This window comes from Paroedura picta, chromosome 3 (assembly GCF_049243985.1).
Source record: "Paroedura picta isolate Pp20150507F chromosome 3, Ppicta_v3.0, whole genome shotgun sequence".
NCBI classification, from domain to species: Eukaryota; Metazoa; Chordata; class Lepidosauria; order Squamata; family Gekkonidae; genus Paroedura; species Paroedura picta.
Window position 1 is genome coordinate 83564521 of NC_135371.1, and position 19935 is coordinate 83584455.

The 19935-nt window shown below is 42.6% G+C and overlaps 1 protein-coding gene across 4 annotated transcripts in view; it reads left to right on the forward strand.

Annotated features, from left to right (window-relative positions):
* Positions 1-19935, forward strand: part of FLT4 (fms related receptor tyrosine kinase 4) — a 160871-nt gene that overhangs the window by 51393 nt on the left and 89543 nt on the right. For 2 of the 4 annotated variants that reach the window (XM_077326599.1, XM_077326600.1), the window contains exons 2-3: positions 10993-11089; positions 12585-12859. In XM_077326599.1, coding sequence (XP_077182714.1) covers positions 10993-11089; positions 12585-12859 — 372 coding nt within the window. Of the gene's footprint in view, positions 1-10992; positions 11090-12584; positions 12860-13124; positions 13177-19935 lie in introns of those variants that run through there. The other 2 variants (XM_077326601.1, XM_077326602.1) reach the window with 2 other exon arrangements.

Sequence of the window (19935 nt, forward strand, 5' to 3'; positions counted from 1 at the left end):
TGCATCATTATACTTTAGAACAGTAACTGCTTCAGGGAAAGTTTTTTTTTTTAAACGGGCCGAATAAATTTGCCAGGGCAGTTTCTCTTTACTATAACTATATAACAACTAGGACTATATTGGCTAAAATGCATACATGTACTTGGGTAGGGTTGTTGCTGTTAGTTTTATTCATTTGATTAATTAGTAACAACAAATCATAAAGAACAAGCTAGTAATGTCAGTGAAGTACGAATGCTTGAGTTAATACCAGTTGTTTTATTAATCTGTGGTACATAAAGAAACCTTTTTAGCTGTATACTATCTATAGTAAATGTTGTTTTTAAGAAAGATTAGCTGTCATTCCTTGATAGAGCACTAATGAAACTATAGTGGCAAGGGGGAGAAAAAGGAATGATCTGAGTGGGAATTACTTCTCCTTTGCAACATTGCCAATAATAATATAGTCATTGCATAAGGTACACGGAATCAGAATTCTCAGTAAGTAAGAGAAAACTGTGACACATAAATTTAAGCAATGACAGACAATAAATCCAGTTTGAATAAAGGCCCCTGTCTGCATTCTGCCTTTTTAAGAGCCATAAACTGAGAGATCAAGGATAGGAAAACCAATAGGAAACACAGTTTTCCAGAAATAGACAAGGTGTGAGCAGTCTGTGAAACCCTGCTTCCTTTCTCAACGTCCCATCAATCCAGTTCTGTTTATTTTTGTATCCTGCTGCCAGCTCTCTTGGAAACCATCTTGAAAAAGCAAATATCAGTGGAGCTGCTGCATGCCTTTTTAATCACAATCATTCTTTCTCCATGCTAATTGTGAGCATATTAAAATAATATATTCTTACATAAAGTACAGTGGCTCATAATTTTTATAGCTTCATGTGGTTGCTATATATTAACACATTTGGCTACTTGGTTTCCTTCATAAGGCTACAGGGGAAAAGCCTGCAGGGTGAGAGTGACAGGATATATTTATCCTGTCCGTGGCGTACAGTGCCATGGAGTCCACCCTCCATGGCATTCATTTTCTCCAGAAAAACTCATTTCTCTAATCTGGAGATGAGCTGTAATTCTGGGAAATCCCCAAGTCCTACCTGGAAGCTGGTATCCCAAATAAAAATAGCTTTTAAAATAAGGTACATATATAAATATAAATACAACTAGTAATCAAGCCCGCTGTAAGAAAAATACAGCGGGCGCTAGGTAAGGGAGCCCCCGGCAGTCGCGCGCAGCACGGCTGCCGGGGACTCCCTTGGCCAGCGGCCTGACGCGGCGAGAGGCGCAAAGCACCTCTCACCGCGTCAGGCCGCCAGCAAGGGAGCAACTGCGAGCCGATTGGCTCAGCCAATGGTCTGTCCGGAGGAAGGGGCCAATCAGCACCCTTCCTCATCCTGGACAGAGCCTGCCCTAACTCCTCCCAATAAGCCCTTACGGCTTTATTTAGTCCGCAGCGCCCGCAGCACCGCGGGCTGTGTTAAGATAATGTCAAAGGCAATAGGTAAAGAGAAAGATCCATAATTGACTCAGTAGAGGGAGCCACTCTGCTGGATTGATTCAGTAAGGCCCATTATGCATGGGCCATAAGGCCCGCACTGGCAGCAGCAGCGCTTCAGTTACAATCACCGAGAACGCACGCTGCTGCCATGAGTGCGGGCGCCTCCTGGCCCCGGGCTCTGGAAGACCCGCGTTAAGCAAATGCGGGATCTTCCAGAGCTTCCCAGGTAAGCCGGGACTGCAGTGGCCCGGCGCTGTGCATACTCGGCAGCACCGGGCTTGTCAGACTGCTCAGCCTCAACCTGCGGTGTCCCTTAAGGTACACCGCTCGCCCCTGCGGGCTCCGTGGCAGCACGGAGCTGGCAGGGGTGACCCCCTGCCCCCCTCCGCTCCCCCAGGCCCCTCCCCACCTCCCCCACCCGCGCCACTGCACTTACTTCAGCCGGGCCTCCTAGCCCCAGCGTAAAGCGTGTGCACGCGCTCTACGCTGGGGCAACCCAGCATGCCCCGCTCATGTGCATTCACAGGAAATGGTGGGGCATTGTGCTCCACTGCAACAGCATGATGCCAGCGCGCGGAACCTGGCGCCATGCATAAAGGGCCTAAAAGAAGCCATAATCTTCAGTTTGCAAGACCTGAGCAAGGCTGTTAATAAGAAGACATTCTGGAGGTTATTAATTCATAGTATCATTGTAAGTTGAAAGTAATTTGATAGCACATGGCAGACATGAATATATAAAATATTTAAACAATTCAATAAAAACATATAGACACACATAATGCAACTAGGGAGAAGAAGAGAAGGCATACAGGAGTATCTTACTGGAGATACAAGCAATCTGCACAGAAGCCACTTGCCATTTCCTAGCAAGAAGTATAGAATCAATGGATAGGAGAGATGAGATGACTGGTCAGTATTGTAGATGATTGCACCTACCCATTGCAGTTCATGGCTTATTCCAATAGAGAGTTTGCTCCTTTTCCTGTTGTAATTGTGAAGAGTCACAGACAGGATGCATCTGCAGGAACTGGAGAACCTAAACCTGCACACGCTCTGCCTTTTCTTTCTTTCTTTCTCTACCTTGTTGTGGTGTTGCTGCCTAACAGGTTATTAGGTTGAGGGAGATCCAATGCATCCTTTTTTGATCCAATGCATCCTTTCTTGTAGCCTCCACCTAGTTCTGATTGTTATCAATCTGTGTATCCAGTCCTATCAAACCCCTCACAAAGTGGAAGAGCACCCATCTTTCAATGTCTTATCTAAATGAGGCAATACATCAAGGCTACTTGCAAATCATTCATTATAAATATGGTGGCTTAGGTAGATCTCAACAGACCACGAATATATTATCTATTAGACATATTAGGTGACAAGATGTCCATAGGTTTTATAATACTGTAAAAGGGGGGGGGGAACCACACTGCCTTAATGCCTGCCTCACTTTGATTTCCACACATAGGGAAAGGGCTGTGGTTCAGCCTCTGCTTGGCATGTAGAAGGTCTCCGGTTCAATCCCCAGTATCTCCAGTTAAAAGGAGCAGACAGGAGGTGTTATGAAAGATCTCTGCCTGAGACTTTGGAGAGTGGCTGCTAGTCTGAGTAGACAATACTGATTTTGATGGTCCAATTGTCTCATTCAGTACAAGGTGGGTTATATCTTGAAATCACATTAGAAAAAACAGACAGAACCTGATGTCTTGGCAATGTTATACCTCAGCATTTCAAAGAGGTGAAGAGAGTGAGCTAGAGACACCTGGACCAATTATGCACAGCAGTGGCTGCACTAGGCCACTGCCAGTGCCTAGCAGTGGGGTAGAATGCCCTGCTGCTTCCCAAGGACACATGAGGGAAGGAATCTCCTACTACACATGGACAGCCCTGATGTTGGGTGCACGCACGCACAACACCAGGGCTGGAAGAGCCCATCGCACTGCAGAGCCGCAGCCACAGCTGGGGGGAGCGGCAGGTATTGGGGCTCCTCCATGTAATGGCGGGAGAGCAGTGTGCCACAACCCACCATTGGGGTGGGAAACTGCCCCATTCAGTTCCACAGTGCCGCGAAGCTGACTGGGGCGTTTGGTGTCCCTGCAGGGACGCCGTAGGTTAGGGCTGGAGATGGTGTCCCTGCAGATGGTGACCTATACTCTCCATGACAGATTATGCATGAGGTGAAAAAGCTGGGCTGGCAGTGACAGGGCTGCAAGGCTAATCCCCGATTATTCATGTCACTGCCAGCCCAGTTTTTTCACCTCATGCATAATCTGTCATGGAGAGTATAGGTCGCACATAAAATTGTAATTACTAGAAAGGACAAGTTAGGAACCTGCACACAGGTTGGGTTACTTTGTTCCTTCTTTTGTTGTTTCATTACTAAAAAGGACAACTGTGTGTGGAACATACAATGAAGGAGGCATTGGAGAGGAGACATTGGCAAAACTAGGAACATCAGGGAGAGATTCAAGTACTGCTTCTATTTTTGAGGGGGATTAACCCACAGAGAGAGAGAGAGAGAGAGAGAGAGAGAAAGAATTAGAATTCAGATTTTTCTATAAACCTGGATCTTTTTACTGAAAGATCTGCTTGTCTATTCATAATTCCAGAGTGTCCACAGATTTGGTTATGTTGAAAATGAGATCTATTGATGTATGGAGCTTTAAATATGAGGAAGCAGAGCTGATTAACACTGTGTTAGGTTCACATATCTAGAGTGGCAGCCCGGTGTGGCTGCTGCCGTGCATAATGGGTCATGCACATGCAAAGTTGAAGTCTATATCAGGGGAGATTAAACATAAAGAAAACAATTCTAACCAGGCGTATTTGGAAGTCTCATTTTACTCACGAGGGCTTACTCCCATGAAATTGTTCTCAGGATTGCAGCCCTAGACACCAGAGAGGTAGATGAGTTTGTTAGTAAAGCTGAAATACGGATTTCTCCTCACAAAGAATCTGTAATACATTTGTTAAAATTATTATATTTTCAAGGGATTTAACAAGAATGCTTTAATTTATTTTCATAACCCCAGAAGTCATTTTTTTGTACAACATCCAAATGTTTTCCCCATCTTTTCCTCCCCCCCTCCTCCTAACACTTAAATGTTCATTTAAGGACAGACAGGATGTTTAACTCTTGGTTTTTGTATTTTTCCTTTTTCTCATATTCATTCTCTGTTTTCTTTCATCTGGTATAACTATTACAGTTTTTTCCCCCATGCTACCTGTGCACTTCAATCTCTCAAGGATGCCAGGGCTTGGACTTATGCAATATGACATAAGAACAACTCTCCTTTATGAGATCAAAGTCCATCCTTGTCCACAGTCTCCAATTAGAGGCTTCTGAAAAGGGTTAAGATGTTGTCTCTAGTGTGCCCAGTCATCTGAACCCTCTTTAGCTGCAGGTAGGAACAGGTGTGTCCAGCAGCAATATCCTTTTAACTGGCATATTGGTACTCGGATCTAGGACTTCTTTATTTGAATTTCATGTTGACTTTTCATTCTGCACACATTGGATCAATTAATTAATTAATTAATTTTAGATTTATATTCTGCCTCTCCCAACAAAGTCAACCCAAAGTGGCTTACAAGTAAAAACAATAACAATGACCCATAAAAACATTTAAAAACTAACATTTACAACTAATATCAAGATGGTGGTACAAATTCAGAGAAACACCTCCCCTCCAACTTCTCTGCTCCAGCCATGAGCCACTACCGTTGTTCTCGGTGGTATCTCCAGGTTGTGATCTTCCTTAACATAGGGTGGGACAGCTCATATCCAATTCCCTAACATTTTGACGCCCTTCTTCGAGGCAATGTGCTTTTGCAGCTGTGCTTTCCTGTGCAGAATGTAGCCATGTGACTGAAGTAACTAATCTTGGAGTTTTGGGGGATGGCTTGAGCTATGACTATCTCTGTAGTTAAGTTTTAATTGCTAAATGAGATAAATAATTATAATGGTGTTACTGAATAAAGAAAATCTTGCTCTCATTGAGATAGTGTAATTGTACTGTTACAAAAACTGGAATAGAAAAAACTCAGTACTTTTCAAGCACTGGAGATGGAAAATGCATGCAAATACATATGTGTGTGCCTTGATTCAATCACTGTTTTTGTCTGCAGTGCCTTGTTATGTTCCGTATTTTGACCTCCTTATATCCACATATATAAACACACTCAAATCTATTACATTTCTGAAAGCTGCAAAAAAAATTGTTTTTTTACTGCAATTAAATGTCCTGTTGATTGTACCATCCTAAGCAAGTCTACCCTCCTAAGCAAGTCTACTCAGTCCTGCTCAGTTTTATTCCACAGGGCTTATTATCAACCCTATTATCTTAGGGTTGCAGTGTCAATTGGCTATTGAATTGAAAACAAGAAATCAGATTTGACTTATATTTGGTGATAGCTCTCATCATATGATACCATGTTCAAATGATGTCCACCAAGCCCCATCCCCCAAACAAAGGTATGGTAAAATCACTTTGTAGCCATTCTTATCACATCAAATGTCACAATTTTACCAATTCTGTACCAGTGGGGCCACTCCAGGGTGCCACCAGTGCATTGCAGTGGAGCAGCATGCCCTGCCACTTCCTGTGTCTTCACAGGGAACTGTTTTTGGTGATGGACCCCCTTTGCCCTGGTCAGGGCAGAAAGGTTCTGCTGTGCAGAGGTGGGGGTGGCAGGTGGGCTATTGGCACGAAGAAGAAGAAGAAGAAGAAGAAGAAGAAGAAGAAGAAGAAGAAGAAGAAGAAGAAGAAGAAGAAGAAGAAGAAGAAGAAGAAGAAGAAGAGTTGGTTCTTATATGCCGCTTTTCTCTACCAAGAGTCTCAAAGCAGCTTACAATTGCCTTCCCTTTCCCCTCCCCACAACAGACACCCTGGTCCACACTATTTCCCGCACAAGAGAAGACTAAGGAGAAATAGGAGTTAAGCAGTTCATCCCTCTCTTCATCATCTGTTATAATTTCACTTTCTTGTCCTCACAGTGGTCCTACAGTGTCCCTATTCTTTTTCTTACGTGAAATATAACTAAAGAACCTTTTTTGCTATGTTTAGCATTTCTTGCTAGCTTAAGCTCATATTGAGCTTTAGCTTTTCTAAGACTCCCTACAATTATTGGTTATTTGTTTATACTCATCCTCGGTAATAAGGCCTTCCTTCCATTTCCTAAACGACTCTTTCTTTATTCCCCAAATCATTTGACAACTGCCTATGGAGCCACCTTGACTTCCATAGGCTCCTTCCATCTTTTCTTCACTTTTAAGAAACCCCCAGCCCTCTTGGACTCCCATCTCTTTAAGTCTTTCTGAGCACGGGACTCTACCCAACATGCCTTTAAGTCTGTTAAGTCTGTTATGATCTAGATGTTACTCTACACATTTCTCAGAGGTCTGTTGGGAGCTTATTCCTGAAATGTTTTCTCTTCTTATTCTTTTTGGCATTCTTCACCTGCTTTTCCTGACTGTAATTCAATCTGAGGGTGTTTATTTTTTTCTTCTCTCAACCTCCTGTTGTTGTTTTTTTAAATAAAAGGCATGTATACTTGCCAAGGAGTACAGATATTTTACTTTCTTTTGGAAATGCTAGTACTGCAAAAGAAATATTCCTTGCTATAATAAAGTATAATAACTGATATATAGAATCATAGAATCATAGAGTTGAAAGGGGCCATACAAGCCATCTAGTCCAACCCCCTGCTCAATGCAGGATTCAGCCCTAAGCATCCTAAAGCATCCAAGAAAAGTGTGTATCCAATCTTTGCTTGAAGACTGCCAGTGAGGGGGAGCTCACCACCTCCTTAGGCAGCCTATTCCACTGCTGAACTACTCTGACTGTGAATTTTTTTCCTGATATCTAGCCTATATCATTGTACTTGTAGTTTAAACCCATTACTGCGTGTCCTCTCCTCTGCAGCCAACAGAAACAGCATCCTGCCCTCCTCCAAGTGACAACCTTTCAAATACTTAAAGAGGGCTATCATGTCCCCTCTCAACCTCCTTTTCTCCAGGCTGAACATTCCCAAGTCCCTCAACCTATCTTCATAGGGCTTGGTCCCTTGGCTCCAGATCATCCTCATCACTCTCCTCTGTACCCTTTCAATTTTATGTACGTCCTTCTTGAAGTGAGGCCTCCAGAACTGCACACAGTACTCCAGGTGTGGTCTGACCAGTGCCGTATACAATGGGACTATGACATTGGTTTTGATGTGATGCCCCTGTTTGATACAGCCCAAAATGGCATTCGCCTTTTTTACCGCTGCATCACACTGCCTGCTCATGTTTAGTTTACAATCCACAAGTACCCCAAGGTCTCGTTCACACACAGTGTTACCTAGAAGTGTATCCCCCATCCAGTAGGCATGCTTTTCATTTTTCTGACCCAGATGCAGAATTTTGCACTTATCTTTATTAAATTGCATCTTGTTCTCATTTGCCCATTTTTCCATTGTGTTCAGATCTCGTTGAACTCTGTCCCTATCTTCCGGAGTATTTGCCAGTCCTCCTAATTTGGTGTCAGCTGCAAACTTGACGAGTAGTCCCTCCACCCCCTCATCTAGCCCCGAGCCCTGAGGTACCCCGCTACTCACCTCCCTCCAGTCTGATGAAACACCATTGACAACAACTCTTTGAGTGCGGTTCTCTAACCAATTCCCTATCCACCTAACTATCTGAAAATTCAGATTGCAGTCCTTCAATTTATCCATCAGAACATCATGGGGAACCTTATCAAAAGCTTTACTAAAATCCAAGTAAACAACATCAACTGAATTTCTACAATCCAGCAAACCTGTTACTTGGTCAACAAAGGAAACCAGGTTGGTCTGACAGGACCTGTTGGAGAAAAATTCATGCTGACTTCCTTGGATCACCAAATGGTCCTCCAGATGTTTGCAGATCGCTCCCTTTAATATATACTCCATTATCTTACCCACAACAGAGGTCAGACTCACTGGTCTGTAGTTTCCCGGGTCATCCTTCCTCCCTTTTTTGAAGATCGGAATAACATTTGCTCTCTTCCAGTCCTCCGGGACATCTCCGGTCCTTAAAGAGGTCCCGAAGATGATGGACAAGGGTTCTGCAAGTTCTCCGGAAAGTTCTTTGAGCACTCTCGGGTGAATTTCATCCGGCCCAGGGGATTTGAACTCATCCAGTGCAGCTAAATGACTCTCGACAATCTCTTTGTCCATTTGATAAATGTAATTGTCAGCCAGGCAGGTCAGAAAGTTGCATGACTGTGGACGCTTTGCAGAGTTTGTTTCCCAGCACACATCTGGGAAATTGAAGTCACCCATGATGACAAGGTCCTGCCGCTTGGATATTTTCTCAAGCTGCTCACAAAGTGCAGCATCCACATCTTCTCGTTGGTCAAGCGGTCGGTAGCAGACACCAACCACCACACTTTTTGTTTTCCCCTCGCTTGTTTTCACCCAGATGCTTTCCACTGTAGATATACTCTCCTTCACTAGAATTTCCTGACAGGTAAGCCCTTTCCTCACATACAGTGCCACTCCTCCACCTCTTTGATCTATTCTGTTTTTTCTGAACAGTTCATATCCATCCACTATTACATTCCAGTCATGAGAATCATTCCACCAAGTTTCTGTGATGTGAGAATCATTCCACCAAGTTTCTGTGATGGCCAAAGACTAGCCCAAATGTGAATAGGCAAATCCACACAATGGGAACAGCTGTATTTTCATCATAGGGTTCTAGAAATCAGGGGTTCCTGAGTTTGCAATAAAAGGCAAGTTTTTTTTAAAAAATTACAGACACAACTCCCCCATTAGTAGTGATGTCTGCATGCACTGACAGCATTAATAATGCAGACTTTGGTTGAATTTGCTGCAAGTAGTCTTGAAAATCATGGTGGCAGTAGCCACTTGGGGCAGGTGAAGAAATGAATTTGGTGGTTGGCTGTCCCTCAACCCACCTGCTTCTCTCTCCTTTACCATGCTTGGGGGAGAAATGGGCAGCAGGTAGGCAAGATGGTAGCAGTGGATGGGAACTGTCAGGTAAGCAGGCCAGAGAAACTGGAGATGCAAGGAGGTAGAGGCCACAGCAGGGAGGAGGAAATGACCTTTCTCCTCCCCCACAGGTCTTTATGGGTCCATCTTTAAAAATATAACAATACATTTAGTGTGAGAGGGGATGGCGTATTGTTTAACTAGTTTGAGTAAAAAGTATTCCTGCTATTGGAATTACCTGAAATTCAAATACTTTCTGATGTTTTCCCTTGTAAAAAATAATCTAAATTTGGAGAGAGAGAAAGCTAAATGTGAACAGTAAATGTTTTCCTCCTGATGCTTGCTTCTGAGATCTGTCACAGCAAGCTCCTTTATGTATATTTTGTGCTCATTCCTCACTATGGTCTGTAAGCAGAAGGAATTCATAGCAAAATGTCACTGAAAGTACTCAGTCAAAAGCCTCCATCATCCTAAAGTTAATTTGATTCAGTAGTGTAGATTGCTTTGTTTTTATAATTTTCTCTAATCTGTGGTTTCTTCCCCCCAAGAGTAGTTTGTTACAGAGCTTAGCTCCCTCTGCTGGAACATTTTGTGGCTAATGCTTACATTGGACCATTTGCTTTTGTTGATCAGCCAAAAACTATTTAAGAGCAATAATGGAAACATTTGTCTTGTAAAAATACTAACAATTTGCTAGTTTATTCCTACAGCAGTTTCTATCACATTCCAAAGACAAATATAAATTTAAGAATAAAATAGATAATAAATGTGATACCTGTATGTCGCCCCTTCTCAGATCTACATGTTACACAAGGTTAAGTTGACTGAATAGTATAACACAAGTTAAGTAACTAAGCTAGGCTGACCATATTTCCTTGATATGAAAAGGGGACATTGGGATGGCAAAAATGGGAGGAGGGTTAAATATTTTGCATTCAGGAAAGTAAGGTGATTTTTAAAAGTTTTATAAACACATTGAGTTTACCATTATTCTTTCAGTGACAGAATCCATACAAAAATTTAGGTAGACATAGTAGAGGGGACTGTTTTTCACTATTTCTCCAATGAAATAATCTTACATAGCAAATGTCAGTCTTTCAACACCTTATTACAAAACTTCTTGCACCCCATGGCACAATTTAGTCTTACAATTAAAGTAGCCCTCATTGCCTCAACACTTAATCTAGATGACAAAACAAAAACTGCTACAGCAAGTATATACCTTTTATTAAGAAGGGGACAAAATTGACATTTTTATTAAAATGAAGGGACAGCTCGAAAATGTGAAAAAAGCGTACTGTTCCCTTCAAAAGGGTCTGTATGGTCAGCCTAAACTAAGAGGAATCAGTGAAAGAAGTATGCTGCATTTACATTATTCTTTTTTCATCTACTATAACTGCCCAAATTAGAAATAAATCTTGATATTCTGTTATTCTACTGTTACTTCATTGCAGTTTCTTGACAGAACCTCTGCAGTAAACATGAGTGGCTAGTGGCTAGTTTTGCTATATCATGAGCTTCTTTGTTTCTTTCTCAAGATTTAGTGAGAAGCTATTCTATGACCCCACCAACACTCAGCATCACAGAAGAGGATTACATGATCAACACTAAAGATACACTGAATATTACTTGCAGGTAAGAGTCACATAAGAATTCCCTTCACTCTCGCCAACTGTTATGTCAAAGCAAGGTTGGTCAAGCATCACAGGAAAATTCTCCACAGCTGGAGAATTGTTTTCTGTCACCTGGAGATCATTTTGTAATAGCAGGAAATCTCCAGCCACCATTTGGAGGTTGGCCACACAACTGAAAAAGAATAAGACTCGGCCTGTGCAACATAGTGTCTTCTTTAACACCTGCTGTGGAAACCTGCTTTGGGAAAAGAGCAAAGATCATTCTAACCTAAACACAATCTGCCTCCAAGAACCCAACCAAGGGCCTATAAAACCCATATTGGCCACCATCACCTGGATTTTTAGATTTTCAATATATACTTTTATCTAATTCTGCAGACAACCAGGAAAAATTTAATAATCATCCATTATATGAAACAAAATAACCCAGCAAGGAAAACAGCCAACTTTTTTATTTGTTTGTTTTATATAGAACATTTATGTGTCATCATTCCATAAACACATGTTCAAGGTAGGCCATGGAAAAATAGAACTTTCATATGGAAATTATTAGGGAATCAACAAACTATGAAAAATAGAGATTAAAAATATTTTAAAAGAAACCCTAAAATCTGGGAAGATAGGAGGGACTTCGTAAGCATCACAGGATATTTAAGACAAATATATCTAGACATTTTCTGGGCAACTTTACAAAGAGGGTGCAAAGAATGTACGTAGCTCCATCTTAAGAAGTAGATTATAAAGCATATGACAGCACAGCTGGAAAAAGAAATATTCAAGAAACTGGTACTACCAACCATTCCTTTATATAACAGTAAATACCAGACAGCCTAATAAATGGACAGATGAAGTACTGCAGTTTACAGTTTGATAACATGGTCTCTGCAAGAGATACTGACAACTACTTCTGCAGAGGAGATTTAACTATATCCCCCTCCTAGGCAAAGACAAAGTAAGTTAATATAATCAGGAGCTTGAAAGGTCAGGACAGGCCCAGCTCATAAAAGCATCTATGAATTCCCTTCTTAAGAGCTGTCAATATTCTAAACTATCAGCAACACCTCTGTAAACAGGGAGCCTTTCATCTAGGAACTTCCCAGAGTTCTATGAAATGGGGGGGGTGCTTTGGTCTATATCATCATACTCAAAAATATTGGAAGTAACTGCTTGTACAGATATAGAGAAACATATAAAAATGCTTTCCACTTATGAGTTTTGTGTGCATATACAGCCAGTCTTCACAGATGGCAGCTTGCACATCTGTTACATGAACAATGCATGCAGTATGATAAGAGAAGTTTCAGGAATGTGGTTTGAAATTTATTTTTTAAAATAAGAATGGCAGAGATGATAAAACAACATTTTGGAAGAATCCAACTGACTCTAAATTTTCAGTGCTGGTATTAGAGAACGAGATGAGAACATGAAAACTTACCGCAGTTACTCAAATAACCCACCTAATTTGGCTTCTGTTGCTCTTTTTTGTTCCTGCAAAGAGGACAGCATCCCCTGGAGTGGTCGTGGCCTGGAGGCCAAGAGGACACTGTCCAGATTGGAAAGGACAGCGAATCAGTGGTGTTGGTGAGTCTCGACGGCATCCGAACAGTCAAGGAAGAGGATTGTGAGGGCACTGACACAAAGCCCTACTGCAAGGTCTTGACACTGACAGGGACTCAGGCTAACGACACAGGCTACTACCGCTGTTACTACAAGTACATCAATGCCAAAATCGAGGGCACCACTGCAGTCAGCACCTATGTGTTTGTGAGAGGTAAGAGGGTAAAAGACCTGCATAGGCAAAAACAGATTAGAGTCCAACTAGAGGAGCCCATTGGCCAATCTCTATTATATGTGTTTAAATTTTACTGAAACTCTATGTCACGCAGCAGGCTGATATTACAAAAGGAGAACTATTTGAGGTTTAATTCATTATAACGGAAAGAGGGCACCCTGTCTTTTAAAACAGAAACACTAATCCATGAAAATATGTTTTTGCCATATTACTTCTAGCATGACCTGTTTGCACCTCTGGACCGTCATCTCAGCTCTCATTGTTGCTGCTGGATTCCTGCACCACGATATTAAAAGGTTTTTGTGTCATCTAAGAGAATTTTAAATACACATACCAGGCCATCCTTGAACTTCAGATAGATGTGCAGTATTAGGCAGCATATGTTAGGCAACACAGCACTAGTAAAAAGATAATAATTCAGGATCTCACTACTGACACAAGCCCAAAATATTTATTGCCAATTTTAAATGCAGCAAGAGCAGATATTCTGTTGATATATTTATATACTGCTTTTCCTTACAAAAAGCTTCCAAGTAGTTTACTACATATTTTAAAAGCCTTGTAAATTACTCCAGTTCCAAAACATAATATAAGTTTATTATACCCAGCTAGTTCATTGAAACTGAAAACCTACCTGTTGTCAATTAAAAGTCATACAGAATTTTTTAAAGTTTTAATCTGGCCACACAAATTACACAGAGATGTTGGTTGGCTAGTTGGTGTCCCTGAAGCACTTGTCCGTCTGCCAGGCATTCTGACAGCAAGTTTTCAGACAAGCTGTAAGAAAATGGGGCCTGCCAGCATCACTATATTGAAGACAAAAAAGGACTTGTAATAATGAGAGCAAAATCTGAAAAGACTGACCTGCCCAGTAAATCCTCTTGTGTGGGATAGTTCTGTCCGAGGGATTCAATTATATTGGTGCCTGGTGTAAATGTTTCTGTGGGAACGGAATGAAGGAATTTTTAGTTATATGGCACAATAGAAGTAAAACACTGGCATTATTTTTTTAAGGAGAACTTAAATCCATGTGTATGTTTTGTTGTAAGGGAACAGGTTAGAAAGTGGTGGCCCTCTGAATAAAACTGAAGCAGAGTAGAATACAAGACGGCAAGTATAGTGCTAGGATTAAGCAGTATGGAGGTAGAGTCTATTTGTTCCACAGCCATATACTGCTTTGTGTGTGCAGCTGAATCGTAATTTGTGATGTGATATCTTTGCATCTTCCAGCCCCGTTTTGTTTTATCCTTTAGATAACCCTTCACTCATGCTACCTCAGCTTGTCATCATGGTCATTTTCATAGTCAGTTAAACAGAACTGTAGTTTTAAATAGGCTGTACTAAGGCAAAAGCAAATATGTAGTTCAATATGCATGCACTTTTAAACAATTTATCAAGATCATTATCATCGTAACATCAGATCTCAATCTGAGCAGTTTTTGTGAGCTGAGAAGACTTCACTGTGAAAACAAAAAGAAGTATTGAAGAAGTTTAAAGCAGTTTAAAGATCAAAATTATTGTGGCCTAAGGTTGTATGAACTAGAACTCTCTTCATTAGATGCTTGAAGGGATGCCTCAGTTGGTTGATATCTAGCATATATATGGGATGCTGGGGAAATTAACATTGCAGTTAAATGGCAATTAAAAGCAAGAGGTTCATATTTTGACACAGAGAATTGTGAAAATATTCCCCGAAGCATGCATTCAGCTGAACTATTTAAAAAACTCTGCTATTCTGTCATAATCTATACAATCCATTTTGTTGATGAAAAGTAGTTAAAGAGAGGTGATCTAATCTAACATAAGTGACTTGAAAGTGAGCTTTCAAGTACAATGTGATGATTCTATAGCACAAAAGGGCCTGTTCATGCAGGCATCTGGTGTATGATGGCCAAATTAAAAGCATGTGTGTGTTGTGGCACCCTGCCTGTCGTGAGGTGATCATGTGCCCCCACTTTCAGCAATCTAATCCATTTTCCAAAAATGTATCTATTTGAAAATACCAGTTTTCTGCACTGTGAGATAAATGTGCATAAACTGTGCTGGAAAAGATGGCAATGAGAGGAAAGCTGTGCAAGGCAGCTCAAGATGTTTGAATCCCATTCTTGACTTGGCCAATTGTTGTTTTTTTCTGTCTCACCTAATCTTCTTAAAAGCCTTTGCTCTGAGATTGTGTCAGATTACCACACAGAATCACTTTGAATTTTTTTCCCAAAGAACCTAAAAAACTCCTTAGTTCTGCTATGTAGTAGAAGACATTTGAAAAAGCATTTCACCTGTGATGCAAGGGGGCTTATGGAAACTTCTGAAGGACCCATTATGCACAGCAGCAACTATACCTGGCTGCCGCCGTGACATTGCGTACGTATGGGGTGGAGCTCCCCCGGCACACACCGGCTGCCCTGGCACAATGGCCCACGCACACAATACAGGCCCGGAGCGCTGGGAGCGCTTTGAAGCGGCTGTGGCAGCGGAGATCTGGTGCATGGGACCACTACTGCACAATGGTGGGGAGCAGCATGCTCCTCTCCCACCATGGTAGGGGAGTCGCGGGGCTCGCAGGCGTGACAGGCATCCCTGCAGGGACACCATAGGTCAGGGGAGGAGCCAGACTGAAAGCCTGGCTCTTCCGGGAGACCCAGGCCTCAGGAAGAATCCGCGTTTCATTAATGCGGGTCTTCTGAGGGCCTGGATTGGGCCAGACCTTGAATGGCATGATCAGGGATCTTCCTCGAAGCCCCATCACCACCATCACAGGCATTCCAGCCTGTGCATAATCGGTCAAGGTGAGACATCTTCTCTGCATGGATTCTGGTTTGAACATTTCAGGTACAAAAATGGAAGACAGCTGCACTTTTGATTGAGACTCAGGTAATACCTCTAGTTGGTCTAAAGCAGTGGTTCCCAACCCCCGATTTGTGGCCTGGTGCTGGGCCACAAGAGCTTCAGCAGCGGGCCGCGGCTCCCTCTCCCCGCCTTCCCCGCAGCGAGAAGCTCGCCAGGCTGTGAGCAAATCGTCCGCCAAAGCGGCCGATTAGCTCCCGGTCCAGCAAGCTACTTGGTGCGGGAGGGGGGGAGAGTGAACCGCGGCCTCCGGCACGCTGCCAATGCAAACGAGCACTCGTAGAACTGCCATGCATTCACATTTGCAACCAAGATGGTGCAAATGTGCATGTGCAGCAGTTTTGTGCATGCATGCGTGGGGTTGCTATGCATGTGCATTTGTGCCCCAACGGGAGCGCAAACATGCATGCACAGCAGCCCCGCTTATGTGTGCATGCACGAAACTGCTGAGTATGCGTGTTTACAGCCGATTAGCTTGCGACCCGACAAGCTTCTTGCGGCGGGAGAGTGGAAGAGTGAGGTGTAGCCGCCGGCAAGCTGCCGGTGCAAACTCTCATGTATGGACCTGCCGTGTATGCACCTTTGCGCTGACGTAGTGCAAACTCGCATTTGCGGCAGTTTCGCATGCACAGGGCTGCCATGCATGCATGTTTGTGCCCTGATGGGAGTGCAAATGCACGTGCACTGCAGCCCCGCTCATGTGCACATTCGCAAAACTGCCACATGTGTGCGTTTGCGCCCCCGTCGGGTGCAAATGCACATGCACTGCAGATTCATGCATGCACGTTTGCGCAGGGCTGCTGCGCATGTGGGGGGCCCCGGGTCACCCTCTCCCCCTACCCCTTGGCAATGGGCCACAACCTGAAAAAGGTTGCAGACCACTCGTCTAAAGGGCTAACGAAACATTCATGTGCTACAGAGTCTCAACACAGTTTTTCTTCTTTGAAATGGTTGGGATATGCTGCCAAGAAGCAGGGAGGTGAAGATGCTTAATATTTGGACTTCCACTTGCCTACTCCAAATCAGTCCCCCCCCCTCCATGTCATCCCAAGGAATCCCTCAAGATCAGGGGGCTTTTTGCACGGCTTCAAAATCGCACAATGGTTGCCAATTGGTAACGCTATTGATTTGCCATAACGCACGACGTCGTACACAATCTGCAACACTCCTGAAACCAATCCGCAAAAAGCGCTTCGTTGTAGCGCTTTCAGGGAAATCCCAAAAAGTGGATTCACCCTCCGGATAGCGATACACTCCTGCAACCAATCTGCAACACTAGCGCTAAAGACCTGTGCGTTACCATTGTTGCGGGTTCTTCAAAGTCCCTCCTCCTGAGCCTGTCCTCCAAACTTCCGGCGAAGCGATCGCCATTTTTTTTTCTCCGAGCGAGCGGGGATAAACGCACCAGCGAGCCTCTTTCTGTTTAGAGGCTTCCCTGGCTTCAGTCCTTTACCTTTAGTCACTAAGCACAAACCACATAAAAGCCCGTTTGCTGAAATAAAGTCCCTTTATTTTTTACACATTAATTCAGCCAAAAATCGGGCCCGTGAGAGGGGGGGGGGATTTTTTTTTTATCACTCGAGGCAGCGTTCCAACGATCATACGATCAAACGACAGCTCACATTAGGCAGCTGGATGGGTCTCTCCGTTGCAACGAATCTACCTAGATTCGTTGCTATGGGTCTGTTTTTTTTTTTTTAAACCTTCCTTAAAGGGAAAGGGGCTGTTTGGGAGCATGCTAACGGCTGCCCATTGGCTGCTTGACGGCCAGGGGCGGGACGAGCTTGGCAATAGCGCTTCCTTTCTAGCGATTTCTGCCGAGACCGGAAGCCTGTGGGAAACGCTAAAAAACGCAACTGATTCCACTACAAAGGCAGGTATGCATAACGACGAATTCCACTATTTTAAATGGCGATTTTTCATTCCGCAAACAATTTGCAACAAAGATCCCCGTGCGAAAAGGCCCTAACATTCCATGGGAAACAATGAGATGTAGTGGGAGAAATATGCGAGAAAAGCCAGTTTTGCTGAGAGGAAATTTAGTCTAACCGTTTGTTTTTGTATCCAGAAGAAATTACTAATCCTTCCTACAGTCAATTGAGAGCCATATCCACTTGACTAGCTGTCATCTTGGTCAGGCCAACCAAATATGGTTAGCAATGCTGGCTGGCTCCTAGGGAATGTGGATACTATTGGTATAAGAAATAATTGCCTAACTCATGTGACTTGTTTCTCTAGTTGTTACAATTTGCTTCTGGGTCCAATTTAAGATGCTGGTGGAATGAGGCCAGTATACCTTAAGGACCTTTGACTCCTAAATGAACCTACTTGTATGAACCTACCACTGAAGTCATCTGCAGGGCCCCTACTTCCACTTTCCCCATCTGGGGGATAGAAGGATACCCGTCTGAGAAAGGGGTACAAAAATTATATAATTTCCTTCCCAAGGAAATTGTCTGTTCCTCTCTATCATTGTCTCCCATCAGTGTGAGATGAAGTTTTGTTTGTTTTTTGTTCAGCATTCCCTCACTGACCTTCCCCACATATGTGTTTTGTTTAATTGTTTTTATTTCCTTTCTGTATGCATATATTTTACACATTCGCGTACATTTAAGTTTCTTAAATGTTATTTTAATATTGTTTTAGGGGGTTTTTGCTGTTTGCTGCCTTGGGGAGCCTGTTGGATCGAAAGGCAGCATAACAACGTTAAAAATAAAATGCATATGCCTTCTGGGCATGGTTAGTTAACTACAAACCACAGTAGCATCTTCCTGATTTGCCATGATTCCTTCTCACATTCAAACATGCCCAATATTTCTCTATCGCCCCACCCTCTCTGTCTTGTTCCCTGCTATATCTTCTCATCTTCAAGCCTCCCCTGGCAACAGCCACATCCATAACATGGCAGGCAACACATATTTTGAAAACAGAGTGGTTGTTAAAAGGGAAGTTGCAATTGATTTTGAGTTAAATGGATATCAGTGTAGATCATGTAGATTTTTAGTATATGTTCTAAATATAATATGGGCAATTAATAGTGAGCAGTTGTGGTTTGCCAACTGAGCAACTGTTGCTGGTATTTTAAAATAAATCATTCTCCAATAACAAACTCAAAATAACAATAGCCAGAGGCATTAGAAGTTTGGCAGGAATTTCCCCTTGCAAATGTTAGTTCTCGCTTACTCTAATCTGCTCTTGGTCTTGCTATGAACATCTGTGGCTGCTCTTCAAATATATCCTGGGGAAATATTTATACAAAAACACAGAGATGGAATAAACTCCAAAACCTCTAGTCAGGAGCATATAGCAGCAAAGAAGCTGAAGTACAACATTGCCTATGAAAATATGTTTCAAGCATGACCATATGCTGCCGTCTTGCGGTGCTGAGATGGTTTTGTTATTTGAATCCTGATTTATTTTGCCCTTTGCCGGCATAGCAGAATATTGAACTGGGAAAGTGTGGCTATAATGAGCTTCCAGAACTATGGTCTAACATCAAAGTTTGTTCACTGAGGATGTGGAATGTCTACTCTGATTACAGTCTTTGTCACTAAGCAAAAATGCATTGTTTCCATGTACTTTAAATTACATTTTCCTAATGTACAGGGAAGTTGTTCTGTCCCTACATTCTTTGGCCAAGCATGAAGTCTTTGATATTTGGCTACTAATATACTGGCATATCTGAATAGATATATGGATAGATGAATGGACAGATGTCTAAGCCTATTTCCTAAACGTTTCCACTTTAAGTTGCAACTAGAAGCAGAGTATCACATAATGTTCCTGTCATGGCTTTCATCATAGAATCAGATGCTTGGATCCTACAGTAAATTTCCACTGACGGAAGAGATTTCTTTTAGTGGAATAGGGCTTTCCTCTCTCTTGCTGCAGCCCCAAATGAAGCCCCTGAACCTCACTGAAATATTTTGCTAAACTCAATGATACATTTTGCCAGTCTGTTCCTCCCACAGTCAGACTGCAGCTGCTGGGAATTTAATTCCAAAGTGTGCTGGGGTCCTTGACATGGGGGGAGGAGGGGCTCCAGTTCTCCAACACTCCACTCCATGGCATTTTCCCAATCCAAACAGCTTTCAAAGTCATTATTTGCCCCTTGAGGGGCTGCACATGATATTTAACATGTAATATATATGTAATGTGTATGTCATTGCTTTGTGAAGCTGCCTAAACTTGTTTAAAAACATACATATATG